This window comes from Symphodus melops (assembly GCF_947650265.1).
Source record: "Symphodus melops genome assembly, chromosome: 14".
Classification (NCBI taxonomy): domain Eukaryota; kingdom Metazoa; phylum Chordata; class Actinopteri; order Labriformes; family Labridae; genus Symphodus; species Symphodus melops.
This window is the reverse complement of record NC_136704.1, coordinates 1,535,668-1,561,485: the sequence shown is the minus strand read 5'-3', so window position 1 is coordinate 1,561,485 and position 25,818 is coordinate 1,535,668. Positions and strand designations below refer to the sequence as shown.

General features: G+C 46.3%; 1 protein-coding gene and 1 long non-coding RNA gene across 2 annotated transcripts in view; both read right to left on the bottom strand.

Annotated features, from left to right (window-relative positions):
* col11a1a (collagen, type XI, alpha 1a) overlaps positions 1-1,820 on the bottom strand; it is a gene marked incomplete at its 5' end in the record, with an annotated part of 59,982 nt that extends 58,162 nt beyond the window's left edge. The window contains 1 exon segment of the mRNA XM_079361571.1: positions 1,706-1,820. Within this exon segment, the coding sequence (XP_079217697.1) occupies positions 1,706-1,820 (115 nt within the window).
* An 11,283-nt stretch (positions 1,821-13,103) lies between these two features.
* On the bottom strand, positions 13,104-25,747 carry LOC306834698. The gene is made up of 4 exons (XR_013780527.1): positions 25,663-25,747; positions 21,344-21,455; positions 19,713-19,903; positions 13,104-13,260 (listed from the first exon to the last, which is right to left on the bottom strand). It is a non-coding gene; the product is annotated as an uncharacterized lncRNA (long non-coding RNA).
* Between the last annotated feature and the right edge of the window lie 71 nt (positions 25,748-25,818).

Here is a 25,818-nt window from a genome sequence, read left to right as displayed (position 1 = left end):
GGGGAGAGGGCTGTGAAAATGCTAGCTTTGTCTGCTGGAATGCACATCTGAAGCTGCGCCCTGGGGGGCTGAGAAAACGTGTCTGTACACTGCGCGATGGAGAGGGCACCTCTGACTGACTGAGACCCTGAACACAGAGCCTGCAGCAGAATACTTGAGTTTGAAAAGAGAGAGAGAGAGAGAGAGAGAGAGAGAGAGGACGGATTTCTACATTCATGTTTGAATCTTCTAAACTAAACAGGAAATAAAATCAATGACAGTTAAAGAAGCACAAACAAATACAACCCGTCATATGTCACTTTGATCAGGCTCATCAGGTCTGAAAGTCCTGAATTTCCCCATTGAGGATCAATAAAGTTCTATCCAAATGACACTGTGTTGATGTCTCCAGCAGATGTGTGTCTGATCGTCCTCGTGTCGAGGCTGCAGTCTAAACATCCTTTAATTGTCTTTAACCCTCACAAAGGTAAACAAGAAGTCTCCTGACTCTTCACCTGTACCTACAACAAGCGACTGTCCAGAGTCATGTTTAGGTGTGAGGCCTGTGTAATCCTGAACCCTGTGACTTGTGGCCATAATGGCTGCAGGCTAGGCCCGAATGCAGGCCGGCTCTTTGAAGGCTCTGAAATCATAGGGAAGTGCAACAAGGACCATCATCAAATAAGCGCTCAGTACTTAGAGAGGAAACATTCCCACCGCTCACACAGCGTGCAGCCTTGTCCTGCAGCCGGACAAACACCTCAGTGCAAAGCTGAGGGGCAGACAGGGGGCTCACAGATCCAGTGTTTGGGTTTCAGTGTGGACCAGCAGGGCAGAGTGGAGATAGGGTGAACCTGCCTGCCCACTCAGCTGCACTCAGCCCCCTGCAGACCCACAGGGACTCTGCACCCTGCACTGTGAGGCACTTATTGAAAACCACACAGACACTGGACTCATGGAACAGAAAATCCTCCTTTTCTATATCCCATAAAACCATCCCTCCTCATATCCACTGACTTCATCAACACATCCCAACAGCTCCACAATATCCAGTCAGACTAACAAGGCTTCATTTCAAAGTGCAGTTCAACTTTTCAAACATGTTCATCAGTCGGACACATGTCCCGAGTCCTCCACCCTGCTAACCGTGTCCACATCCACCCAGCGGACCACAGGCGGAACAAACGGCTTCCTCTCTCTCTCTCTCTCTGTCTTTCTTTCTTTCAGCCAGAGTGAATCTTAAATAAAAGCAGGATGGCTGCTCTCTCTGTGAGCACATACCAGCGGCTTAGGATGAATTTAATTAGGCGAGGTGTTTCATCTTCGGAGCGGACGCTTCCCATTCATGCGTAAAAGTAGCTCGAGGTAAAACTGTGTGTTAATGAATTCGGTGTTTGTGGCCAACAGAATGAGTGCACCTCGAGGAATTACCCACCGGGAACACGTAGTGTTCACGTTACTTCAGTAATGATCGGGGTTCAGTTCGGACCCTTCTGTTACACAGCGATCATAGACTGAAGGGCTTTATGGGCCAATCTCGATTTACTGATATTTATTTGCTTGTGAAACAGGACGAACACGTTCATGTGACTAAGAAACAAGAAGCCTTTGTATCCAGGTGATATTCCCCAATCTCCATCATCGGTCCCCGAGTGTTCGCAGGTCGGACCTCCTTCCCCCCTTTCGGTGAGAAAAAGTGAATTAGAGAAGTTTGTGGGTCACTTACCTGCTCTGACACTGGCAGCCTGCAGAACCAGGAGTAAAGTGATGAATGTGGTTACGGTGGAATCCATAAGCCACCTTTTCGTTTTCCACCTTGTGGACCACTTTTGCATCTCCATGATCAAAGTGACAGAAACTTCTGCGCGACTTCAGAGGATTGTTTTTACTGACGTCCCGTCCACACTCCCAAGTAATGATGAAAACGTCCTACAGAAAAGCCATAAGTGAGGAGTTTCAGCCTCTTCTGTCAGCGAGGCCCCCGGTCCTCCTTCCCAGTGCCCAGCCTTCACAGTGAAGGTAGTCGGGCTTTAACCAGAGCGCGCAGAGTGCAGTCGCTTCACTTGGAGCGTCCGCGGACAGGAGGGCAGGGCGAGCTCCTCAAAGCGGAGCCACGATTACAGGGAACTGACACGGGAACCAGCCCCCGATTAGCAAATCACGGGGCTGGAAATTCTCCTTCGGGTCCACCCATCAGTTTGGTAATGCCCCCCCCCCCCCCCCCCCCCCACCCAAACTCCTCAGAGAGAGGGAGAGAAGGGAAGTCACAGCGACAGAGTTAATGAATTAAGATCTGACAAATAAGCATTTTACATGCATGATATATAAAATCATAAATCCACTGTGCACTTCTCTTACACCAGCTGATGGGAGCTTTGAGATGCAGCAAATAAAGTTTATTGAGAGTAAAAATGATGTTATTAGATAGATAGATACTTTATTGATCCCGAGGGAAATATTGTACCGATTCAGTCAAATCTACTGTTTACCAGTATTTCATCAGATTAAACTCAAACAGATACTCAAATTACACCAAAGGAATCTTCACCACATGTACTATACAAGATTGTTCACTTCGAAATATTTACACAACAGGTGTTTGATTTTCTGTGGTCGGCTCCTCTCTCATTGCAGCTCATGTGAAACACTAATGAATGTTGTAAAAACAGTCATATGTTCTTGTAAAGAAGTCTACCTTCAAATGTCTCTCTCCTCCCCAGGTGATTCACTAAACATTCTCCTGAAGAGCTCCATCTTTAGATTGAAGTCTTCTCCGACACAGCTTGATGTTTATTTAGTGAGTAATGGTCCCATTAAGAGTCACACAGATAACACAGAAGGAGGCTGAGCTTCATGTCTGGCCACCATCTTTTCCAGTTATGGTCATATCTGTCTGCCAAAACCAAGATGGCGCCGGGCAAAATGCCAAAGTCACGGTCTAAGACGTTGATTAACATCCATGGAAGACAAAGTTTTCCATCCCAGTCTCAAATGACTAACTGAGGGGACATATTCTGAACAATCCACTCTGACAGTGTTTTTGAACGTTTCTTTAAATAACCTGAGACTCGAACAGACCCACAACATGTGAAATCACTCATCCAGTCCTTTGTTTGTGGTCTGACAGCACAGACACAAATGCTCTGTTTCTGATGTGCTCTCCTTGTGATGTCACAGTGGGACCCTCCCCTCCCCTGGTATCTCCACCCATGGACTCCAGCTTAGAGGAAAACTTCTGCACAGGTCCGCCATTTTTATTCTCACTAGGGAAGGAGTGATGTCACAGCGGGTTAACTCGGGGGCGGGGTCATTGCATTTAAAGAGACACACACACCAAACGGAGCGTTCAGAGAGAGCTGGTTTCTACAGGGTCTCAAACCTCCTCTGCTGATTCATGTTATATCTGGACCAAAGCTCAGAGGATTCATTCAGAGCTCAGGGCTGTTAGAGAAGGAGGAGAAGGATTAGAATATGTCCTCTTTAAAGTCCAGATGAGTTTCTAAGATGGAAGCTTACCTTTTGACTCGTGTTGGATTTGAAACGTTTATTCGTCTTTTAATTTGTAAAACATCTAAATCTATGAAACATCTCCAACATAAGATTTATAATTCATGTTCATTCAGGCTTACTATCAGAAAGACTCATAAAGGCAAACTTTGTTAAATCTCCTTCATAGAGATTTCCTCTCTAATCATTCATTATATTGTGAATCATTTTCCTCATTTCCTAAGAATATATGGACGATACTTTGAGTTGTATAAACAGTAATCAGCATGTGAATGCTGAACCATGCTGCTGAAGGAGTTCTAGTTTGCATGAAACCAGTTGGCCTCTATTCTTCTTCTTATCCCGTCTTTAAATCCAGTAGATGTCTGTTCCTCATGAGTCTGGATTTTCCAAGATGTCTGCCTCTAAATAGGACGTTTTTTCTTGCCACCATAACTTTGCTAAATGTTGCTAAGTGCTCATAACGGATTAATGTTGAAATCCAGCAATGTGTGAGGTCTTTTAGCTGCTCTTTGGAAAGTGTCGAGATAATGAGGAATTGGTGCCATGAATGAAGTCTGATTGAATAGTTTTAAGTTCAGTCACGTTTGACACAGCTTTGGAAATATGCAGGACGACTGCGTGCTACACAGGACGACTGCGTGCTACACAGGACGACTGCGTGCTACACAGGACGACTGCGTGCTACACAGGACGACTGCGTGCTACACAGGACGACTCCGTGCTACACAGGACGACTGCGTGCTACACAGGACGACTCCGTGCTACACAGGACGACTGCGTGCTACACAGGACGACTCCGTGCTACACAGGACGACTGCGTGCTACACAGGACGACTGCGTGCTACACAGGACGACTGCGTGCTACACAGGACGACTGCGTGCTACACAGGACGACTGCGTGCTACACAGGACGACTGCGTGCTACACAGGACGACTGCGTGCTACACAGGACGACTCGTGTTCTCTGCTTCCATCTTCCTTCTCTGGTCTGAAGTTGAACATCACTGACCTGCAGACGTCAACTTGAAGTCTTAGCGTGTATATCTGCTTACTAGTCCTCAGAAGATAACTGGTGAGCTCTGTGATTGGACATTATATTAAACAGTCATACAGTTTTTAAAAGCTACCTGCATTGCTAAGAAATGTTAACCTCTGCCAAACGCTCTTGTTCCCACTGGAGTCCTCTGTTTATTAGAGTTCTCCTTCAATCCCTGAGTGAATGTCCTGAAACTAGACCCACTTAACGTAACAGTCTTTGGAGAGTCCAACAGAGAGACTGCAGGAACGAGAGCAGTTTCTCCTGTCTTGGTCTTTTGGAAGCCCAGGTCAGTCCAGAGGACAGTCAGCTCCTTGTATCTCTTGGCTCAGTCCAGGGATGGCACGGATCCCAACCCGGCTCCGTCTGTCAGCCCAGCTCTTCCAGACCCAAACAGTATCAGATGCTCCTCTTGGACGCCCAGCGGCATAGAGCAGAGCCATATCTCTGTGACGAATTGGTGTCTGGGGCAGAGACGGTTTCATGATACATCTCGTCCTCTCACGGTTCAGAGAGCCGGGGCAGGCGTCCTGATCAGATGCCCCAACCACCTCAGCGTGTGAATGAGTATGAATGTGATAAGCTAATTCTGATGGTCACTATCCATAGCATCCAGCCATCAGTGTAGGTGTGACATGTGGTGTAAAAGTGCTATTCAAGCTCAAGTCCATTTATGATTTACCCTGAGACACTCCTTTACTTCAGGCAGACTCACTCTCTGACCCGGAGGGAGAATTACACTCTTCAAATTATTTTCAAGAATTTTGTACCATTGCACCATATTGGTCATCGTGTGTGCTGTTAAATAATTCACATTCAGATCAGTAATAAATAAGAGTGCAAAAATAATCAATAAATGATGTTTAGACTTTAAGTCAGAAACTTAACACACGTCAGTTTCCTTATGTGTCTCCTTGTGCGTCTTCTTGAACCCCTCGGAGTCCAGAGACTGAGACTCGAGGGATCGTAATGACAACCCAATCCAACGACCAAGAACACCTACCTGTTCATGAAAGAACTGCCTGGACAGTCAGGTGTGCACCCTAAGGAGACATGGCAGGTGGCAGGGTGGCAGCTGCAGATGGTTGCCTCGGGGGAATCGAGGCACGCAGATGATTTGAAGTGTTCTGGTGTATCCTGTTGGATGGGCTCAATCTGGACGATGGACACTGTTCTCTGAACAAGAAGGTTTTGCATCCACAATAACCCAGTTAGAGATGAAATGTGCACAGCAGTAAAGAAGAATTAAACTGTATACACGGTTAGAAGCTTTTAGGAATGTAATCTGTTGGGTTTTAGACTAATTCTGCTGAGTGAGCAGAGCACACAAAGAAACTGCAGTATTTATAGCAGCGGCAGTTGGAGCCGATTTATAGCTTAAGCAGTTTGAGTTGTCTGCAAAATTATGACTAGTTATACGGGTAAATGGCATTGCTTAAAGTATCAGATTAACGTACTGCACAGTGAACAATTTAACTCATGAACATAATTATTTCTTTAAAGGTCTCATATTACCCAGAATCCTCTGCTCCATGTTCCTCTAACGTGTCTGTCTACAAACCCCCCATGATGAGAAAAGTCCATCCTCTCCGTCTTCTGCCTGCTCCACTTTTCAGTAAATGTGTGCTCAAACAGGCCGTTTGGAGATGTTCCCTTCATGACATCACAAAGGGCAGTAGCCCCTCCCCCAGGTGGGTGACACTCCCACAGCTAGGTGTTTGTTCTGCCCTCTGAGTCTGCCTTCTCACCGTAAACAATAGGACATGGAGCCAGAAAGCAGCGAGTACACCCGAGCCCTTCCAGAGAGGGGGCGTGGTCAGACACAGCTCATTTACATATTTAAAGCTACAGACACAGAAACAGCCTGTTCTGAGCAGGGCTGAAATAGAGGGGTTTATAACTGCATCTTTGAATGTCCCACTTCAAAAACACTCTCATGTCTCAGCTGTTTCTCCCCAGAACACCGTGAACCAGGAGACACGGACCAAACCGTGACGACAGGCCCCATTTGATGACAACTGTCAACACCATGAACACAGCATTTCCATTGCCAGCTACTGTATTCTTTTTGCCAGGTATTTGACAAAGAAGAAAACAACCTGTCTCTTCCTAACAGACTGAGTCAAAGAGAGAGACGATTTAAGGACACCAGCCAATGACTCAGACAAGACAACAACAACAACAACATGTAACATGTAGCATGGGACTCTTGTTTGTACAGTTAAAAACAAGTGAAATATTATGAGTGTGACTGTCAGTAACTGCTCATTGTATCGCAGATATTACAGAGTATTAATAGAATCTTACTCGCAGTTGTCTTTCACCAGCAGAGGGCGCTATATGGATTAAAACAAGCATTACCACCCTTAGGACTGACAAGCGGTTATTTTCCAGCTGAGTGACCACGTATATATATTTACATCTCTCTATAGATCGAACACAGAAGTTTCCCCTAATGCATCTGGCAGATGTGGTGCACCCTATGATGATAGGGTAAATGGTAGTTGATTATTTTGTCCAATAAATGGTATTAATTATTTTAAAGACAATATTTTTAGTCATTGCACGCAACTCAAATATTGTTCCACTTCACCACCACTGCTACAACTCCAACCTAGAAGAAACACTGGAAGATATCGGCTGATTTATCACGATCAGATTTTTACCCCCTAATATCGGTATCTGCCCTAAAAATCCCGTATCGGTTGGGCCCTATAAGTGTTGCTAAGATATTTGTTGGGACTTGGGACAGTAAGTGTTCTGGTTCTGGACAAAGATCCCTGTGATGGTCAAATCTCTGTTTTACATCTCCACCAGAAAATGAGAACAGGTGCCGACGATGACACATTTTGTAAAGACATCTTTTTTTTAGTCACTTTCCCAAAGAGTCCCTAAATAAAAATACAAAAAAGTCTTAAGCCCCAAAACCCCTTTGGACTGAGTCCACAGTAACGTCACTCGCCTCTGAGACAACGTTCATGTCTTATATAAAGCGTCTTCACAGCAGGTAGATTACAGGTTAGCAGCTTTGGTGAGGAATGCAGAACCTGAAGCAGGTCGAGAGCTGTTAATGCCTCAATGTTTTCACTGCTACACGCCCACACTGGTCCATGATGTCTATATATAAGCTACTGAATGGAAGCAGGTCAACAAGGGACAATATGCCCCTTTGTTCAAACGTTTACAGCTTCATCCTTTACATTGAAAACCTATTTTAAGAACCAGTACACCTTGAGAAATACTGCTCTCCAAGTCTTTGAAAGATGAACACCAGACAACGTGTCAGCGACTCAGAGTTTTTAGTCACAGACTTACAGGCTCACTAAGTGCAAGACAAGAACTATATTAACTCCCATCATGCACTTTGAAAACCACTACTGGACAACGTTTGAGCAGAAAACCAAAAAGCCAGAGGAGCTGGTGAGTTGTGGAGAGATGGAGCTCTTTGTCGTGTCCTCCTCTTGGAGGAAAAGGAGGGACAGAAGCTGCTGCATGTCTGGAAATACAGAAATCTGGTTTTGTCCCCGGTGCGTGTGCTATCACTCGCTAACCTGTGCGTACTCACCAGGGACCTTCAGGGACATAGTAGTCCCTCCTTCTTCACAGTCCAGGAGAACCACATGTTCCTTCACCTTCTCACCATGCTACCAAGTTAGCAGCTTCCTGTTTGGTGCTGGAGAGGCCACTCCTATTGGTTAATCAATGGTCACGCCATTGATGGACACAGTTTGCAGAAGTCCAGACTAAAGAGCTGAGACAGAATTAAACATGTTTGGTTTCATCGTAACACCAAAATGAGACACAGACTAAAAACAGCTCGGGTTGAGTTTTATGACTACGACAACAAACCAGTTCAGATTTGATAAAGCTACAACAGCTGATGACAGCTTGGTGGGTCCGAACGCTGCTGCTCCAAACGTTAAGGGACACTGAGCGTGCTGATTTTTCTGTTTTCTTGTAGTTTTGTAGAAGCCATAGAAAAATCTGCTGTTAGTTTAAGCGTATGCTATTGGATATGTATAATTGGTACTGTGTAAGTGTTATAATTAGAATAGTTCCTTGACTTGCTCAGTATAACCTGACATGGTTTCAAAACACAGGCACTTTTCACAGGCACACTCGAGCCAAGCAGCCGCCACCGTCTGTCACTGTTTACACACCGACCGTATAAAGAGCTCTTTCTCCACACTCACTCCATTCCTCTGTTTAACACAACCAAGACAAAGTTCCCTTACTTCCCAAACCTTATTTCTGGCTACTGCAGGACTTCATGAGGAGAAACACTTTTTATAATCCAGTATCAACTGGAGGGTTAAGTTATCATGCCACCAAACGGCTTTCATCGGAAGCTTAACCCGATTTTGGGTAATTTGAGGTAATCTGATGAAAGCTGTGTTTGTTTGGTTTCTTCGAGGGTTTCGACCAGGCTTTTTGTTTGTTGGTGTGTTTTGGGGGATGTATTTGTGCCACTGCAGTGACTCTTCCCAGTCATACATTACACCCTGCCATCAACAACCATGCATTGTGAATGTGGCACACCAGAATTATCTGGTGAAATACTGCCTTCAGTGGTGGAGAGCACGTGCAGGCCGGAGATATATCATTACATGGACATAATGGAAGTGGACGAGCCCGCTGCTTATTTATTCAGATAAAAATACAGTGAAGTAGGTGAACCAGCTGCAGACCCAACACTCATCCAACAACTCATCCATTCATACACATTCACACACTGATGGTAGAGGCTGCTGCAGAGTAAAGAGTCCATCAGTATGAACTCATCCATTCATACACATTCACACACTGATGGTAGAGGCTGCTGCAGAGTCCATCAGTATTAACTCATCCATTCATACACATTCATACACTGATGGTAGAGGCTGCTGCAGAGTCCATCAGTATTAACTCATCCATTCATACACACTCACACACTGATGGTAGAGGCTGCTGCAGAGTCCATCAGTATGAACTCATCCATTCAGACACATTCACACACTGATGGTAGAGGCTGCTGCAGAGTAAAGAGTCCATCAGTATGAACTCATCCATTCATACACATTCACACACTGATGGTAGAGGCTGCTGCAGAGTAAAGAGTCCATCAGTATGAACTCATCCATTCATACACATTCACACACTGATGGTAGAGGCTGCTGCAGAGTAAAGAGTCCATCAGTATTAACTCATCCATTCACACACATTCACACACTGATGGTAGAGGCTGCTGCAGAGTAAAGAGTCCATCAGTATGAACTCATCCATTCATACACATTCACACACTGATGGTAGAGGCTGCTGCAGAGTAAAGAGTCCATCAGTATTAACTCATCCATTCATACACATTCACACACTGATGGTAGAGGCTGCATCATCCACAGATACACAACCTGTCAGATGACTGCTGGTGGCAGCTGAGATGATTTCCTCTTCATACAGACAGTTTGTCCTTCAGTCCTCAGAGCATGCTGGGTGAGGAAGGACTGAAGGACCTGTTTGTGCACGAGTATGTCTCCCTCTGGGATCAATACATTCAAATCAAATCAAATAAATAAACATTTTGAAAGCAACAGTTGATAAAGCTGCTGTTAGTAAACTTGCAGGTCATTGGTCCCACTGTTTTCTCCTGAAACATAAATAATCAATAATACGCTGTCTCCAGATGTCTCTGTTAAAGGCTTCTCCACCATGTTTCTGCTGATAAGCTGGCCCAGGTCTGAGTCATGACAGAGACTGGCCTGACTGCAGGTGTTTCTAATGGGAAGCAGTGATCTCAGTCAGACATGCACCCAACCTTTAATGTCTCAGAGAGTCAGGAATGTGCTTCTGTCTGAGCACATTGTCCCTGAAACACACCTCAAGTCTTTCTGCAAATATGTGAACACTCTCTGTAGCTTCATCAGCCTCACTTAAGAGTTCATATCCAAGTTCAGCCATCACTCAAACATGGAGCTTTTCCCAGGTTTCTACATGACTGTGGAGTCCAGCCTGTGAGATCTGTGTGATGGCTTCATGGACTGTTTGAGAGTTTCACTCCCTTAATGAAAGCATCAGCAACGCTTTCAGCCAATTAGAAAGAGCTGAACTTAGAGCTGTGTGTTTGCACCACCTGGTCGGGGCGGATCTCCTTTACGCCCTCAGGTCAAAACAGTAGAGTTCGGAGGGTTGCATGACCTTGGTATGCAGCTGCAGCAGTAAAAAACTAACACTTTTAGCAGATAAAATGTGCAGGAAACGTACTGTACAGTCACTGTTGCTGCTTCTGTTTTACCAAAGTGAAAGTCACAGGTCCATGTTGTCAGTTTATCTTGTTGTGACACAGAGTGAGGGTCTTTGAGAGGGAAAGTTCAGGTGTCCAGATGGTGAGCTGCTGACGGAGGTGAGGAAAAGAGGGAATCACCACGGCCGAATGAGAAGATAGAGGAGCTACTGTTAGGAGAGGGTGGGTGGCCTGGAATAGCTTTAGGTATGTGTGTGTGTGTGTGTGTGTGTGTGTGTGTGTATCTCTAAGTTGGCGGTCTCAGACATTTGAAGAGCAACCAACCTTTTGGTGGGTGAGTGAAGGAGCCGTCTATCTTGACCCTGCTTTCACTTTCAGCTGGACTGAGACGAGCTCAGGTTCATGATACCTTCTATATGTTTAGAGTCTACATGAAGAATATGTTCAAAAAGCTTTTGACTCTGGACTCAGAGTCTGACTCCTTCTTCTTCATGTCCTGTATTAAAGGCAATACACAACCAGATACACCTTTAAAGTGTCATTAAGCTTCATCTTTCAGCTGAGGAGCATCACAGCGGCCTCGGACAGCAGGGGGATGTTAGGTCATACGGGGGACTTGATTTATTATTTCCACTTGTTGTGTGTTGGATTTGAATGGAACTAAGTAAAAGCCCAAAGTGTCACAATGAACAAACAGCTGAGGCAGCTTTACAGCAGCAGCGTCTGCCGTCTCTGAGGTCAGTGGAGTCTGGAGGATTTGAAGACAGGGACGGTCTGGTCCTCAGTCCTGCATATATTAACAATGAAAAGAAGAAATAACAGAACTGATGCAATCACTGCCTTAAACTGATGTTTGGTTCTCTTTAACCTGGTGATTCACACATTCAATCCTCATTTCACAGTGGTTTAAATACATTCATAAAGTGCATTGTGTTAGCATTACACAGCAACGTTAGCTGTTCTTAGACAGTCCTGGCTTAAATGTTCTCCTGTTTCCTGGTGTGTCCAGCGTGCAGGGGAAGTCCAGCCTCGCTCACAGAGCTCCTTTCATAACTGTCCGTGTCCCCCTCCCACCCTGGGACCGGGGGGCTGCTGCAGCGGGGAGCTGTGGCCTCTAAATGAAGGCTGTGAAGCAGACTGGCTGAGGGATCCACCGGAGGAGCTTTGCTGTATTACAAAATGACAGGGTGTGTGCTGCGGAGCCGATCTGATGTGGTGTCTTGAAGCTTGTTGGATGCAGATCTGTCTGTGACTGATGCTTGATTGTAAGGTAGCATGCGGCCAAGCAGGATCTTTTTTAAGGTGGCCTTACATGACCCCTGTTTTAGCCCAGACACCGGATCCTACATGCAGATCCTGAGTCAGACAGGCCACACAACTCATCCTGGTTCTCCCTGTGTCGAAGGGCATTTTCACAGTCAGACACAGAGGTGGCAGTATGTTCACATGTGCAAGACCACCAACAATCAGAAAGATGAAGAAATAACCCTGACACCCACTGGTGGGCTGAGTCCCTGCTCCACGACGCTCTTCCTAAGTCCACGTCTACGGTGCAGCTGAGAGGACAAAACGAGGCCGTGCTGTGCAGAGACAACGTTTAAGAATGACGCACGGTTGTGTACTCAAGTAAACATGAATCGTGCCCAACACCACCTCTTCAAGAAGGCAGGAACATCCGAGCACTAGACCTTCAAAATCCCCTTCACCCAGAGTCCATGACCTGCAGGGGAGGGCTGGAACGAAGACCGATGACTCCTTCAAAGATTTGCCTTCAGACTCACCACAGCGGTCTGGAGCAACAAACACAACCCTGCTGACGCTGAACCAATCGGCCCGGGAATCTCACCATCCATTTCACCCTCACTCGTGAACAAGAGCCTCGGATACGTGAACTCCTTCCCTTGAAGCAGGGACTCTCTCTCCCCTCCCGGGGCGAGCAATGCGTGCCACAGTTGTAACTATTTCACTGGTAGCAGATTAAAGATGAAAGAGGACATGAAAGGGGTGGATTCCTGCTACGACCATGTTGGCATCCTTACAGCCATGCTTCTGCAAAACGTTGATTGTAAGCAGCATATTTAGAGAACATGACGCATTCCTCATTAAACCCGATGGAGTCTTTGCTCAGCTCACTGTGAGTAATTACATTAAAACTCACAATCTCATTAGGTTCCTTTATTCCTGATTGTGTAATCAGTTCTGCTTTGTGGCCAGTTCACTCATTAATGCACAGTCAGGGGAGTGATCAGAACCATGCTGCTGATGAGTTAGCTGCCATGTAGGACCTCTGAGCTCAAGACCAGTCATGTAGCACTCACCTCCAGCCAGAGCCTCCTGTCCTACGCTCTGTGTGTGTGTGTGTGTGTGTGTGTGTGTGTGTGTGTGTGTGTGTGTGTGTGTGTGTGTGTGTGTGTGTGTGTGCGTGCGCGCCTCTTTTTACCCTGTCAGGCTGCAGCAAGTTATCCAACTCGGCCCCCCCGAGGCGAGCTTCAGCTCAGACCCTCGGTGTTCAGGTATGCTGCAGAAAAGCAGAGAGAAGAGGGAGCGAACCTCTCAGCTTCACAAGAATACAGAGAAAAATAATCACATTTAAATCAAGGCTGGCTTCCATTTAGAAATGCAAATAAAATAAAAAAATTCATTGTGCACAATTCCAAGGCCTGTCCCTGGTCACATGTACTGAAGACAGGTTACATGTCAAACTCACCGACATGTTCATGCTGTAACAACACAACATGTCACAGCTGACACGACAGCAGTCATACACAGAGCTGCACTCCTTTAAGTCTGAGCTGTGTCTTCAGTCCTGCAGGTTTCCCAGTTAGCTGAACTGGGAATGCTGCTGCATGAAAATGTAACCATGAAGTCTGTTTGCCTTTTCATTTCTGACGGTTTTAAATGATTAAAGCCAAACTGGGTGTGAATGGTTCAGAGAGAAAACCATCCAAAGCCGTGTCATGACCAGCTGAGAATACAAAACATTTGGTCAAACTTTACTTCAGCAGACACCCAAACAAGTCTGGGATCCGTCGAGCTCTTGTGTAATCTTGTGTTTGATGAGGAACACATGAAGGTTTTATGGTAACGGAGTAATCCTAACCAGCAGCAGCTGCTCCGGCATGCGGGCTGGTTGAAGTCCACGTTGGTCCATTGTTGGTTCTTTTATGGTATCAGTAAAACTGAAACAGATTCTTTGATTTAGGGACGTCATTTGTGGTGTCTGATGAGTTACGGTCTCCCATTGTTCTGTCTCACACTCGGCCCAGTGGTCCTGGACCGCCCCCCCCCCCCCCCCCCCCCCCCGGCCTGCTCTCACTCTGCTCCAGGACTAAGCAGGCCCGAGCATGGTTACCTCTTCACATAACTTCATAAGATCCGATGCACACATGCATGATCGTGAAGCGTGCTCAGTTTACGAGACAGGGGCGACATCTGAGAACACAAAGACCATGACAGTACTTTACGCCGTTGTGTCCCCTCATGCTCCTGCTCCTGCTCGTGCTCCTGCTCCTGCTCCTGCTCCTGCTCCTGCTCGTGCTCGTGCTCGTGCTCGTGCTCCTGCTCGTGCTCGTGCTCGTGCTCCTGCTCGTGCTCCTGCTCCTGCTCCTGCTCGTGCTCGTGCTCGTGCTCCTGCTCCTGCTCGTGCTCCTGCTCGTGCTCCTGCTCCTGCTCGTGCTCGTGCTCGTGCTCCTGCTCCTGCTCGTGCTCGTGCTCGTGCTCCTGCTCGTGCTCCTGCTCCTGCTCCTGCTCGTGCTCGTGCTCGTGCTCCTGCTCGTGCTCCTGCTCGTGCTCGTGCTCGTGCTCGTGCTCCTGCTCGTGCTCCTGCTCCTGCTCCTGCTCCTGCTCGTGCTCGTGCTCGTGCTCGTGCTCGTGCTCCTGCTCGTGCTCGTGCTCGTGCTCGTGCTCCTGCTCCTGCTCCTGCTCCTGCTCCTGCTCGTGCTCCTGCTCGTGCTCGTGCTCGTGCTCCTGCTCCTGCTCCTGCTCGTGCTCCTGCTCCTGCTCGTGCTCGTGCTCCTGCTCCTGCTCCTGCTCCTGCTCCTGCTCGTGCTCGTGCTCGTGCTCCTGCTCGTGCTCCTGCTCCTGCTCCTGCTCCTGCTCCTGCTCCTGCTCCTGCTCCTGCTCCTGCTCCTGCTCCTGCATGAACTGTACCATGCACATCTCTTCCTGTCCCGATCGGAGAGCTGGACCTTTGGTGCAAAGTGTGCTTCGGCCCTGAGAAATATTGACCAAACAAAAGTCTGTGAGAAGAGCAAAAGACGCTGGACCCCAGAACCTCCACCCATCAGGGAATAGCAGGTCATCTGCACATGCAGATAAACTCCAGTTAAACCTTGTACTCCATTCTCACTGTAGAGGTCACTTTAAAAGATGAGCAGCGCTCGCAGGAGGAAGTCTTTGTAGGGACATCCCTCAATAGTTTCTGGATCTTGCTTGAAGCTGGATAAATGAACGTCAGGCGATCACAGCCGATGGGTTCTGAGGATGATTTTATCTGTACAGTTTGAACTGTCGTCAGATAAATGTAGTGCCCAAAAGTTCACAGAGTGTAGCACATCACTGAATGCTTTCATGGACTTCTGTAAAGTGGAGTAATGAAGTTAAAGCATGACATGAAATATCAGGGTTTTGAAAGCTAACGTTATTGAATAAGGAGCAGATATAGTGGGCTGAGTGTTTGCACTCTGTGATTTTGAAGACACGGTGAAGGCAGCTCTTCTATAATTAAAGAATTGCAGCCAGACGACAGAGGTGGTGGAGACTGGCAGTCGAGACTCTGGAGGCAGCGGTAATCTTAATGTCATATCTTACATCCTCCTAACGTTAGAATGAAAGGATTGAACTTAAACCCTGGTGCAGAGGGAACCTCGACGTATTACTTTAGCAGGCTGGGGATGTCATAAAGGCTGCAGGTGGCTGCAGTAAAAAGGTAAATAAAAGCAGCTATGAGGTCAAGGTGAAGCAAGAAAATAAAACATTAAAATAAAAAAACATCTCTAAAGAAAGTCTGAGAGCGATCTCTGCGTGACGTACGAGTGCAGAGGTTTGAATCTGTGCTGCGAATACTTACACGAGGGAATGGTCTCCATATGTGAGTCTGTGAAGCCCCTGCCCCCTCAGATGGGATATTATGAAGTCTGCTCAGATGATTCCCAACCTTATAAAACAAGGTGGATCTCTGCTGATCAACAGGAGAGCAGTCAGTGTCTTGAAGGATGTTTCAGGTGTTGACATGTTTAAAGCATGTTTACGGGAGGCGTGTTGTTCAGATGAATCAGCTTTATTTATGTCTCACATTTGTGGCCCCACAAACCAAAGCTGCTGCTGCTGCTGCTGCGTGCATACAGCGACTGCAGTGAACGCGTCTCTGAGCACAGCCGACTTCAAAGGATCTATGACGTCGACAGAAGTCAGAGACTCGTCCAGCTGTGTGCCGCCGTGCAGCATGTGGTCCGGAGCAGCTCAGGGAGGTGCCCGTATCCAGAGATAATGAAGAGTTATAAAGACGGCGAGGTATAAAGACGAAACATCAATCAGGATGCACGGTAGACCAGAGGGGACCGGGCTCTTTAGCATTATGATTAAGGGATCTCTGAGCTGAAATAACAGCTGTGTCCAAGAATATACAACACTTGGCAACTCCAGGGGTTCACTTTGTGTGATCCCTGCTCTCAGGGACAGGAAGTCAAGTTTACACTGGAAGCCAGCTGAACCTAAAAGCAGGCAGTTATATATGTTGTATACGGACTATGAAGCAGAGAGTGTTTGTAGAAGTCAGACTGAAGTCAGCAGGTAGAGATCAAGACTAATGAACAGTCAGGCTGCAGCAATGACCCAAACAGGATGTCAGAACTCCAGATAACTGGAGGTGCAACGTCTCAGACCAGGAGTCATCATGTGCTCCAACACTAAGACACTCGTAAGGTATTTGAATAAACTGGGGTCCCTTTGTATCATGTGCCTTCAAAACTCAGGATCTGCAGGAACTCATTATATTTGGTCAAAATATTGTTTGCAGTGACAAACTCAATGTTTATTATGGGGTTCAGCAAAAATGGGCAACATTGCTTTGGAACTTTCTTAAGATAAAGTTTTAGATTCAGGAAGCAATTCTCTGAGGTCGATCAACCCTGAACGACTGATTAGTGCGTTCACACAAATCTGAAAATCTCCTGATATGTGAAGGAGGAGAGTCATGTGATCGAACACAAATAGAAGCATTTCTCACCCGCAGGGTCAGAGTGAGATGACTGAGAGAAGGCAGCAGAACATAGGAGCCAGTGGGAGGGGCTTAGACTGTCTGCACGCCACCTCTACCGTCTCTACAGACTGTCTGCACGCCACCTCTACCGTCTCTACAGACTGTCTGCACGCCATCTCTACAGACTGTCTGCACGCCACCTCTACCGTCTCTACAGACTGTCTGCACGCCACCTCTACCGTCTCTACAGACTGTCTGCACGCCACCTCTACAGACTGTCTGCACGCCACCTCTACAGACTGTCTGCACGCCACCTCTACCGTCTCTACAGACTGTCTGCACGCCACCTCTACCGTCTCTACAGACTGTCTGCACGCCACCTCTACCGTCTCTACAGACTGTCTGCACGCCACCTCTACCGTCTCTACAGACTGTCTGCACGCCACCTCTACAGACTGTCTGCACGCCACCTCTACCGTCTCCGTGCTCTAATCAACCTGCTGCATTCTGTTTCCTGTTCTCACATTCACATTCTGTTTATCTACAGGCAGCTCTGATACAAACCCCCGCCCCCCCCACTGGGACTGTCTCCCAACATATGAACAGTCAGGTCGGGAGAGTACATGTGAGAAAATGGATTCAGTTTAGTAGCAGTGAACAAACAGAGACGTTTGACCTGGTAAACTACCGTAAATTCCGTACTATTGAGCGCACCTGGATATAAGCCGCACCGGCTAAAAATAAGTAAATAAATGTATTTGTACATATATAAGCCGCACTTGATTATAAGCCGCAGGTGTCCACGCTATAACAAGAGCTATTTACACAGACGTAGGCTACCGGTAACATCCGCAAATACTGTAGCGTCCGTACGGACGTTAAAGGACGACGAGAGCGTTCAAATAATAACTTTTAATAACCCGATCACTGTCGGCCGTGACCACGCCGTTTACAGCAGAGAGCTACACATAACTTGCCGTCACAATCCAACTCTCTCCCCCAGCGTTCTCTCATACAGCCACTCAACACGTTCTCGCTGGTGCATTCACTGACTCTCCACATAATCGGAATTATGAACACATTATCAACTACTGACTTTACAACATGAACCGTTACAATACGAAGCCTAGCCGACGGTGTCTGTAACACGGCTGATGAAAAATGACGTAATATTTTTCACAAGAAAAAGTCCATCCATTCACTGCCTCAGAATGACTTCATTACTCACTTCCTCAGTCTCTGTTGTCGCTGTCAGTGTCATCTTAACGTGCAGCAGCTCTGTTAGCTTCTTTGACAGCCAGCTCGATCGCCTTTAACTTGAAAGCTGCATCATATGTATTTCTCCGTGTGTTTTCCATCATGAGGGTGCGTGCATGAAGCGCAAAATGACTGATATTAAGATCCGACGTGACGAAGTCAAATGTTTTTGCGGCAGAAGCTCATTGTCCCCCATAAAAAATCCATGCATTAGCCGCACCGGAGTAGAAGCCGCAGTGCTCGAAGTGTGAGAAAAAAGTAGCGGCTTATAGTCCGGAATTTACGGTAAACTGAACATCACCATGGTAACATTGCCGCTACAAGCACGATGGGATGTTAACATGGGTTTAGAGCTTCTTCCTTTAACAGATTAAATATGGGTAAGTAACTGGATTTCTTTTAACATTTACTTGATTCAGAGAAAAATCCTCATACAGTCTTTATACAATCAGTGAATCAAAATGACAGTGATGGGTTAGTAGTAGGGTAAAACCACAGACCACTGGCCTCACACCAGAACTAGCCGTGGTCTCCTCAAACCTCAGATTAGACTCAGCATGTGTCATGGTGTCAAGGCAACGTATAAAACAGGACAGAGATGTTTGAAGTGAAAGTCTGCACAACGTCTGTGGTTGAGCGTCTTTTTCATTTTCCTGTTGGGAGAAACGTACCAACTAAACATCAACACACGAACATCGAACTATGGCTTCAATTATTTATGGTGATGTCCAGTCTGTTTGGTTTGTTGAACCTCAGAGGCCGACCATGCTGATGCTAGCTCGTGTTCTTTGTCCCTTTGAGTTTCTCGAGCTTTCACGTGGAGAGGAGTTGGGTGGATCTGAGGTTGAAGCATTTTGCTCCATCAACCCAACGACTCTGAGACTCTTTACCAATCTTTGCTCATGACGTCTGAAGCATCTTTACATCTTGTGTTGTCCATCCTGTCTTCCTTGCAGTTTAGCTTGGCTCACATCGTAGCTATCTCAACTCTAACAGACAAGGACATCCATGTGGCACTCTCTAACTCGTGTTAACGAGCCTTCGAAGAACACAACCAGTCAGGGCTTTGATGGGCGTTAAAAGAGGAACCTTTAAAGAGGTTCTGCCTTGCTTCCACTAAGCATTAGAAAGTCTAAACGTTTGTATTTGTTGAGCTTTCTTTGGGATCTTTTATGCCATTTCTTTTTAAATCATGTTGAATCTTGCTCTGTAAAACCCCTCCTCTTCAAAGCTCTCTGAGTGACACTCCTCTAAACCCTTTCATGCATTCAGCGTGAATTCTCTCTTGGACCCGGACTCTCGCTAATATCACTCATCCTGTAACTCTGACCCTGAGCCATTACTCTGCAAATCCTTCGATGCTATCTCTCTGTTGTCGCTGTTTCTCGGTGTTCAGGTCTGCAGGCAACATTCCTCACATTCTGCCTCAACCCTGGATCTCTGACCCCCCTTCATCCTCAACAGCCTCCTTCCCGAGTGGCTGACACCTTGTTTGATCCATGCACACTTCTTACCTTTCTCCACGGAGCCCTCTCCATACGGGGACAGGAAGAGAGTCGACAAGTAAACATGTGAAGCATTGGTTGTCCAATGAGAGCGCAGCTTGCATTAACACAATGCCTTCATTATCATCAATCACAGAGAGGAGAGAAGGGCAGAAGTGTGTGCACAGGCCAGATGTAAATCATCTCTCCGGTTTGTTTTCCTGAAAAGGAGGAATGTGACGTTAGAAGATTGCTGTTTTCTCACTCACTTTCAGACAAAGACAGAACACCGGATTTGAATCTGACCCACGTCAGGCAACACAACAAACACTGTGATGTGACTGTAACTTCTTTGCATCAGTTTAGGATGTCTGATATTAGAAGCTGCTTTAATGTAACTATATTGTCTATAACTGTAATATCTGTCAATCAGTGGCTGTAGGTCAAAAGAGGGTGATAGGATGCTGTCCAAACACTCCTCACAAGGACAGAGACGATCCTGAGGATGATAATAACGATGGCTTTGTTTGATATCAATGATTTTTCTATTCTGGTTAGAGCTCTTAAGAACAGCTGTCAATGTTGGGCTCTGCCTCTGGTCACTTCCTGTCAGTACCTGTGTTTGTCTCTGGTCACTTCCTGTCAGCACCTGTGTTTGTCTCTGGTCACTTCCTGTCAGCCCCTGTGTTTGTCTCTGGTCACTTCCTGTCAGTACCTGTGTTTGTCTCTGGTCACTTCCTGTCAGTACCTCTGTTTGTCTCTGGTCACTTCCTGTCAGTACCTGTGTTTGTCTCTGGTCACTTCCTGTCAGTACCTGTGTTTGTCTCTGGTCACTTCCTGTCAGTACCTGTGTTTGTCTCTGGTCACTTCCTGTCAGCACCTGTGTTTGTCTCTGGTCACTTCCTGTCAGTACCTCTGTTTGTCTCTGGTCACTTCCTGTCAGTACCTGTGTTTGTCTCTGGTCACTTCCTGTCAGCCCCTGTGTTTGTCTCTGGTCACTTCCTGTCAGTACCTGTGTTTGTCTCTGGTCACTTCCTGTCAGTACCTGTGTTTGTCTCTGGTCACTTCCTGTCAGTACCTGTGTTTGTCTCTGGTCACTTCCTGTCAGCCCCTGTGTTTGTCTCTGGTCACTTCCTGTCAGTACCTGTGTTTGTCTCTGTCACTTCCTGTCAGCCCCTGTGTTTGTCTCTGGTCACTTCCTGTAAGCACCTGTGTTTGTCTCTGGTCACTTCCTGTCAGTACCTCTGTTTGTTGTTCCCTTGTGTTGTACTTCCTCTCTGATATACTTCGCTTCAGACTAAAGCGTCTGCTAAATGAAATGTAGAACTGTAAACTATATCAGGGTCCAAATGGAAGAAGTTGTTCCCACCCTGGTGAACAAAAGGCCCAGCTACCACTGCTCTCTATCTATCAAACGCTCGCTGGCAAGAGCCAATCAAACATCTCTACATCATCTTTGCTTTGTCTCAGAGTGGTCAGCCTGGGAATGAGAGGTTCTGCACCTGAGATTCACCGTTATTATCCTCTGTGCTCCAACCCGACGGCTCCCTTTTCAAATCATTGTTTAGATAAAAGTGCAAAACAACTATTATTTTCTACTCCTCCTCCAGTGAGGGATTTCAGAGCAGATGGAAGAGAAGACATTCAAGAAAGGCTTTGACCTTTTCTTTTTCTGACAGCAGGATCAGAAACCACGATCCCCACGGCGAGGCACGTCTGGACGCCACGTGGGTCTCCGGTACATCTGTCACCTGGGTGGATTTTTAATCTGTGCTGACATGAATTAAACACAGTCCATTGACTCCAGTCTTTAATGGTGTCATGTTAACGACCTGTTGTGACTGGTTTGGAATATAACTCATTTCTACGGTTGGCAGTGACTGACCATGCATGAGGGACATTTCGTCTCGTCTTCAGAACAAATGTATCTGGAGCATTTTGAGCAGACTGTTGTTCTTTAGAGTTCTCCTGACAAACGGCTCAACAATGAGCTTCTGGAAGTAAAAATCCTATGAGCCATGAGGTCATAATAACCATCACAGGTGGACTGACCACGAGCAACCTGAGTGTGAAACGATGATATGCGAACAACCTCGTTTAAGGAAAAACACGATTTATCTCTGATATCTAGCATGTCACAGGGACGTCTCTGATTGGTGGAGCTTGCTGTAACCATAGCAATGTTTCCCGCCCTGAGGCTCCGTATGTGAACAGATAGTTTCCCGAGCATGCTAGCTAGTTATAGTTGGCTGACATCAAATATCCTAATAACCTCGTTAATCCCCAGTTCATTTACATGAACACTTTCACAGAAGAAACACGATAACAACGACGACGGTTACATTTGAAAAGGAACATCAGTTGCAGTGGATTGTGGGACGGGTAGTTTGCCCTTTTCTCTGTTTTTCAACGCTGTTTTAGCGCAGTCTTACATGCATAGTCATGAATGTTGCGGTTGCTGGTCGTCTCGTTGATTTGATCAAGATGAAGCTGGTCGTCTCAAGGTTTTCCAGCCATGTTCATTTGAGACGAGACCCCAAAACCTCCTGTGTCTCATCAGGGATAATCTGCAGGTCACAAAGTAGGAGGATGAACCCAGACGGATAACTCATCAGTTGGTGTGTGTTTAATGAGTCTCACAGTCAAAGCACCACTGTGCCTTGATCCTATAAGTCTGCAAAGTTTGAGAGGTTTCTACAAGTTCTGACCATGAAACACAATAAATAAGGGACGAAACACAAGTAGGATTTGTGTGTTTGTGAAAGTCAGTTTAAAAATGTGGAAAACATTTGTGCAAACTCGAGATAATTCCAACAGTTAGCTGGACTTGAGTTTCTGTAACCATGAGTGTCTGGACTCATCATTGGCTCGAAAGGGAAGAGCAGACTGAAAACCAGTCACTACTTTCTGGCATTCCACACCAATCTGAGAGATGGGCTTTGTCAAACACACATGCTCGTGCACACACACACACATGCACGGTATAAACAGACAGACAGGACGAAGCTCACTGAGAACACTTCACATAGCTGGAGTCCTTTCTAAAAGAACATTTAGGGAAAGTGTGGCTTTATTTTCTTGCTTTACAATAGTTGGGAAAACTGAAACTCTAAAATCTATCAATTCACCAGAACCTGCAACAAGCAGCATGTTAGCTTAGCCTAGCACAAAGACCTGAAACAAAGGGAAACACATGGGGTGATGCTCGGGGTGTGTGGGGTTTTTAGTCCATATGAGGTTGTCTGAAAGCGACTGAAGGAATACTGAAACTGAACGAAAGTCCAAAAAGCTCAAACTTGTATGACACATTTGTACCGGCACAATGGACTCATGATATTCTCAGGACTGAAGTTTTTCAATGTAGTTTCCATGCAGGCGGCTGGAAATACACACTATCCCACCACGGAGGCCCCCGCCGCCTCATTCATCGCCATGACCATGAAAGAGTCCATTTAAAGCCTCCGAGGCTGGACCTGACCTGAGTTTACTGTCTACAGTGCATTAACCTTCCCTCAGTGCCCAGTCAGGGAATACACAGGACAGGGGGACTGGAGGAGGACTGAAGGACCCTGTTGAGATCCAAACCTCTGACAGACTGAATACTTTGTTCTTGGACACAACGGTATCATTCAGTGTTTATTTTTATAGGTTGCTCAGGACAAACATGATCTTCATAAAGAATTAAAATGTGATTTCATTAAAAGTCTGCCAGATGATACACGCTCAATGACCTCGGGCAGCTTGTCTGCCTTCAGCTGGGCACATGGGACATACAATGGTCTCCAAGCTGAGTACAGGTCTAAGAGCACTTACAGGCACCCATCAGGGGGGGGGAACCCTGGTGACACGGGTCATCTGGAGGTTATCCTGTGTCCAAGAAGACAATGTTAAAGGATGTTAACCCCAAGAAGTCCCAGCAGTGTCTCGAGCTGTTGTCATTCACCGTGCAGGTCCCAAAGGATGCCCTGTATTAGAAGCCAGCTGGAGAACCACAAACCAGCTCCCCAAAGGTGAGCGCCATCTGGAACGCCCGCCATGATGGCTGGAACCAGCCCAGATCCTCCAAGGTTTTCTGAAGCACCCCAGTCAAACCCTGTTCCTCATCCAAATCTGAGAAGGGAAGGATTACTGGACGCTCCATGAGACTCTGCTGATGTAACCCATCATGGTCAGTACGCAGGAAGTCTGTCCAGCTGAAGCAGCGGGAGCGATTCGGGGTTAAGCGTCTTGCCCAAGGACACACCAAACATGTTGCTGCAGGAGCCTGGGATCGAACCCTCGACCTTCCGGAGACAACAACTCCACCACCTGAGCCACAGCCGCCCAATGAGACACAAGCGCTGATTGAAAGCGTGTTGGCTTGAATGCTCAACAGAAGGTCACATTAGCCTCACACTCCGCCCTCGTTACTGAATCCAGATCTGAGCAAACAGAAATCTTTCCACTCTATTTGTACTCTCTGAGGATGAACAGTTTTCTCTTTGTTCCAGGCCAGTGTTCGCTCTGCACCGTTACGTTGCCTCGACCTGACACACGGGTTTTCTACCTGGAAGTCACTCTGAATATTGAGATTCATTTTATAGTTAAGCAGCTTGAGAGACCTGAAGAAAAGAATCAAACGTTACTTATGATGAACTCTCAAAGAGCACGCGCTCATCGCTCATCAGCTTAATGACTACAAATACAAACATCAGTGTTCGACTGCTTTGTACTTTATAATGTCCCGCTGACAGAATCCGAGGCCTTCTTCAGACTCTCATTAACCAGCCATTCAGGACGACGCCTCATTTGTGCAGCTTTATCATCCAAAGCAAGATCAACAGAAGCTGAAGTATTCCTCCTTAAGCCATTTTTCCTCCTCTTTCCCTTCTCTCTCTCTCCCTCGCTCTGGTGTGTTACGTCGGAGGGAGGAAGGAGGATCGAGTGTCCACCGTTCCTCCCATCACCTGTGAAATTTCAGAGCCCGGCCACGGTGAAAGGGGGTATTGTGTCCCCCTGATGAGGAATGCCCTTGCGTCGCTCCTCAAAGAAAAGGCTTCATTTGGCAAAGGAATTTGGAGGCATCTCGAGAAGTGTATGGGAGAGATTTCTCGGGGGTTGAGGATCGGACGCTGGACAGACCTTCATAAGACTGGACAGACGCCGGACACAGCTTCTCAAACAGAGACTCCTCCTCTGAAGTTTTTATTAAACCACATTCAACCGAAAGTTTTAAAAAAAAATCCCCTCAGCACTCGAGGTGTTGGACTTCTTGATGTGGAATTGTTTTAAAATAATAATAAGTTTTAATATAATAAAAATCCATCTTGAAGAAGTTTGACTCCAGGCTTTTAAAGACATGATACGTTAACTTTATGATCTAAACCTGAAACGCAGCAGTTTGACATGTCAGCTGTTTCCCTGCTGCAGGAGCTGCTGTGTCATGTGACGAGGCTGACACCTGCTGGTGACACGACCACGACACTCAAACGTTCAATAAATGAGTTTACACTCAGCTGTTTTAGTGTCAATGAGGAGTGCTTTATAACTAACATTAACACGTCAGACAGGATTTTTAGACATGAAAATACTTTATACATTTCTTAGTTTATTTTGTTGTTTGCATCTTACGTCACATTGTAGTTGTATTTTTTTGTGCTGCATATATTGTATTTATATTATTTATGATTCTGTCAACGGGTATCAACAAATGTGTACTGTTTATTTTGATGTTTTTATTTATATTACATATTTGTCTTTATTTGATGTTTTTGGTCACCTTTAAGTACCTGGATTAATGTTTAGGTAAGATCTCCCACGGAGGAGAATAATCTTCTTTGAACGGTGACAGACGGGATGTGAGGGGCTGTGTTGGCCTGCCTCTACTTTAATTTAATTTGTTCTAAATATGTCGTGTCACAGCTTCGGGTTAAATTACACATTTTATTCTGTTTTCCTCATGTTTCATGTCTGGTGTTTGTGATTTATATTGGTTACTTACTCTGTGTCACGTTTCAGGACTGATCCTTCTTTCCCCTCCCTCCAGTGTCTCCTGGCTGCACAGTTGATTACCTGATGTGTCTCACCTGTGTCTTGTTGTCTCCACTCAGTATGTAGTATTGTTCTGGTGTGTCATTCGTTCCGCTCTTCATTTGTC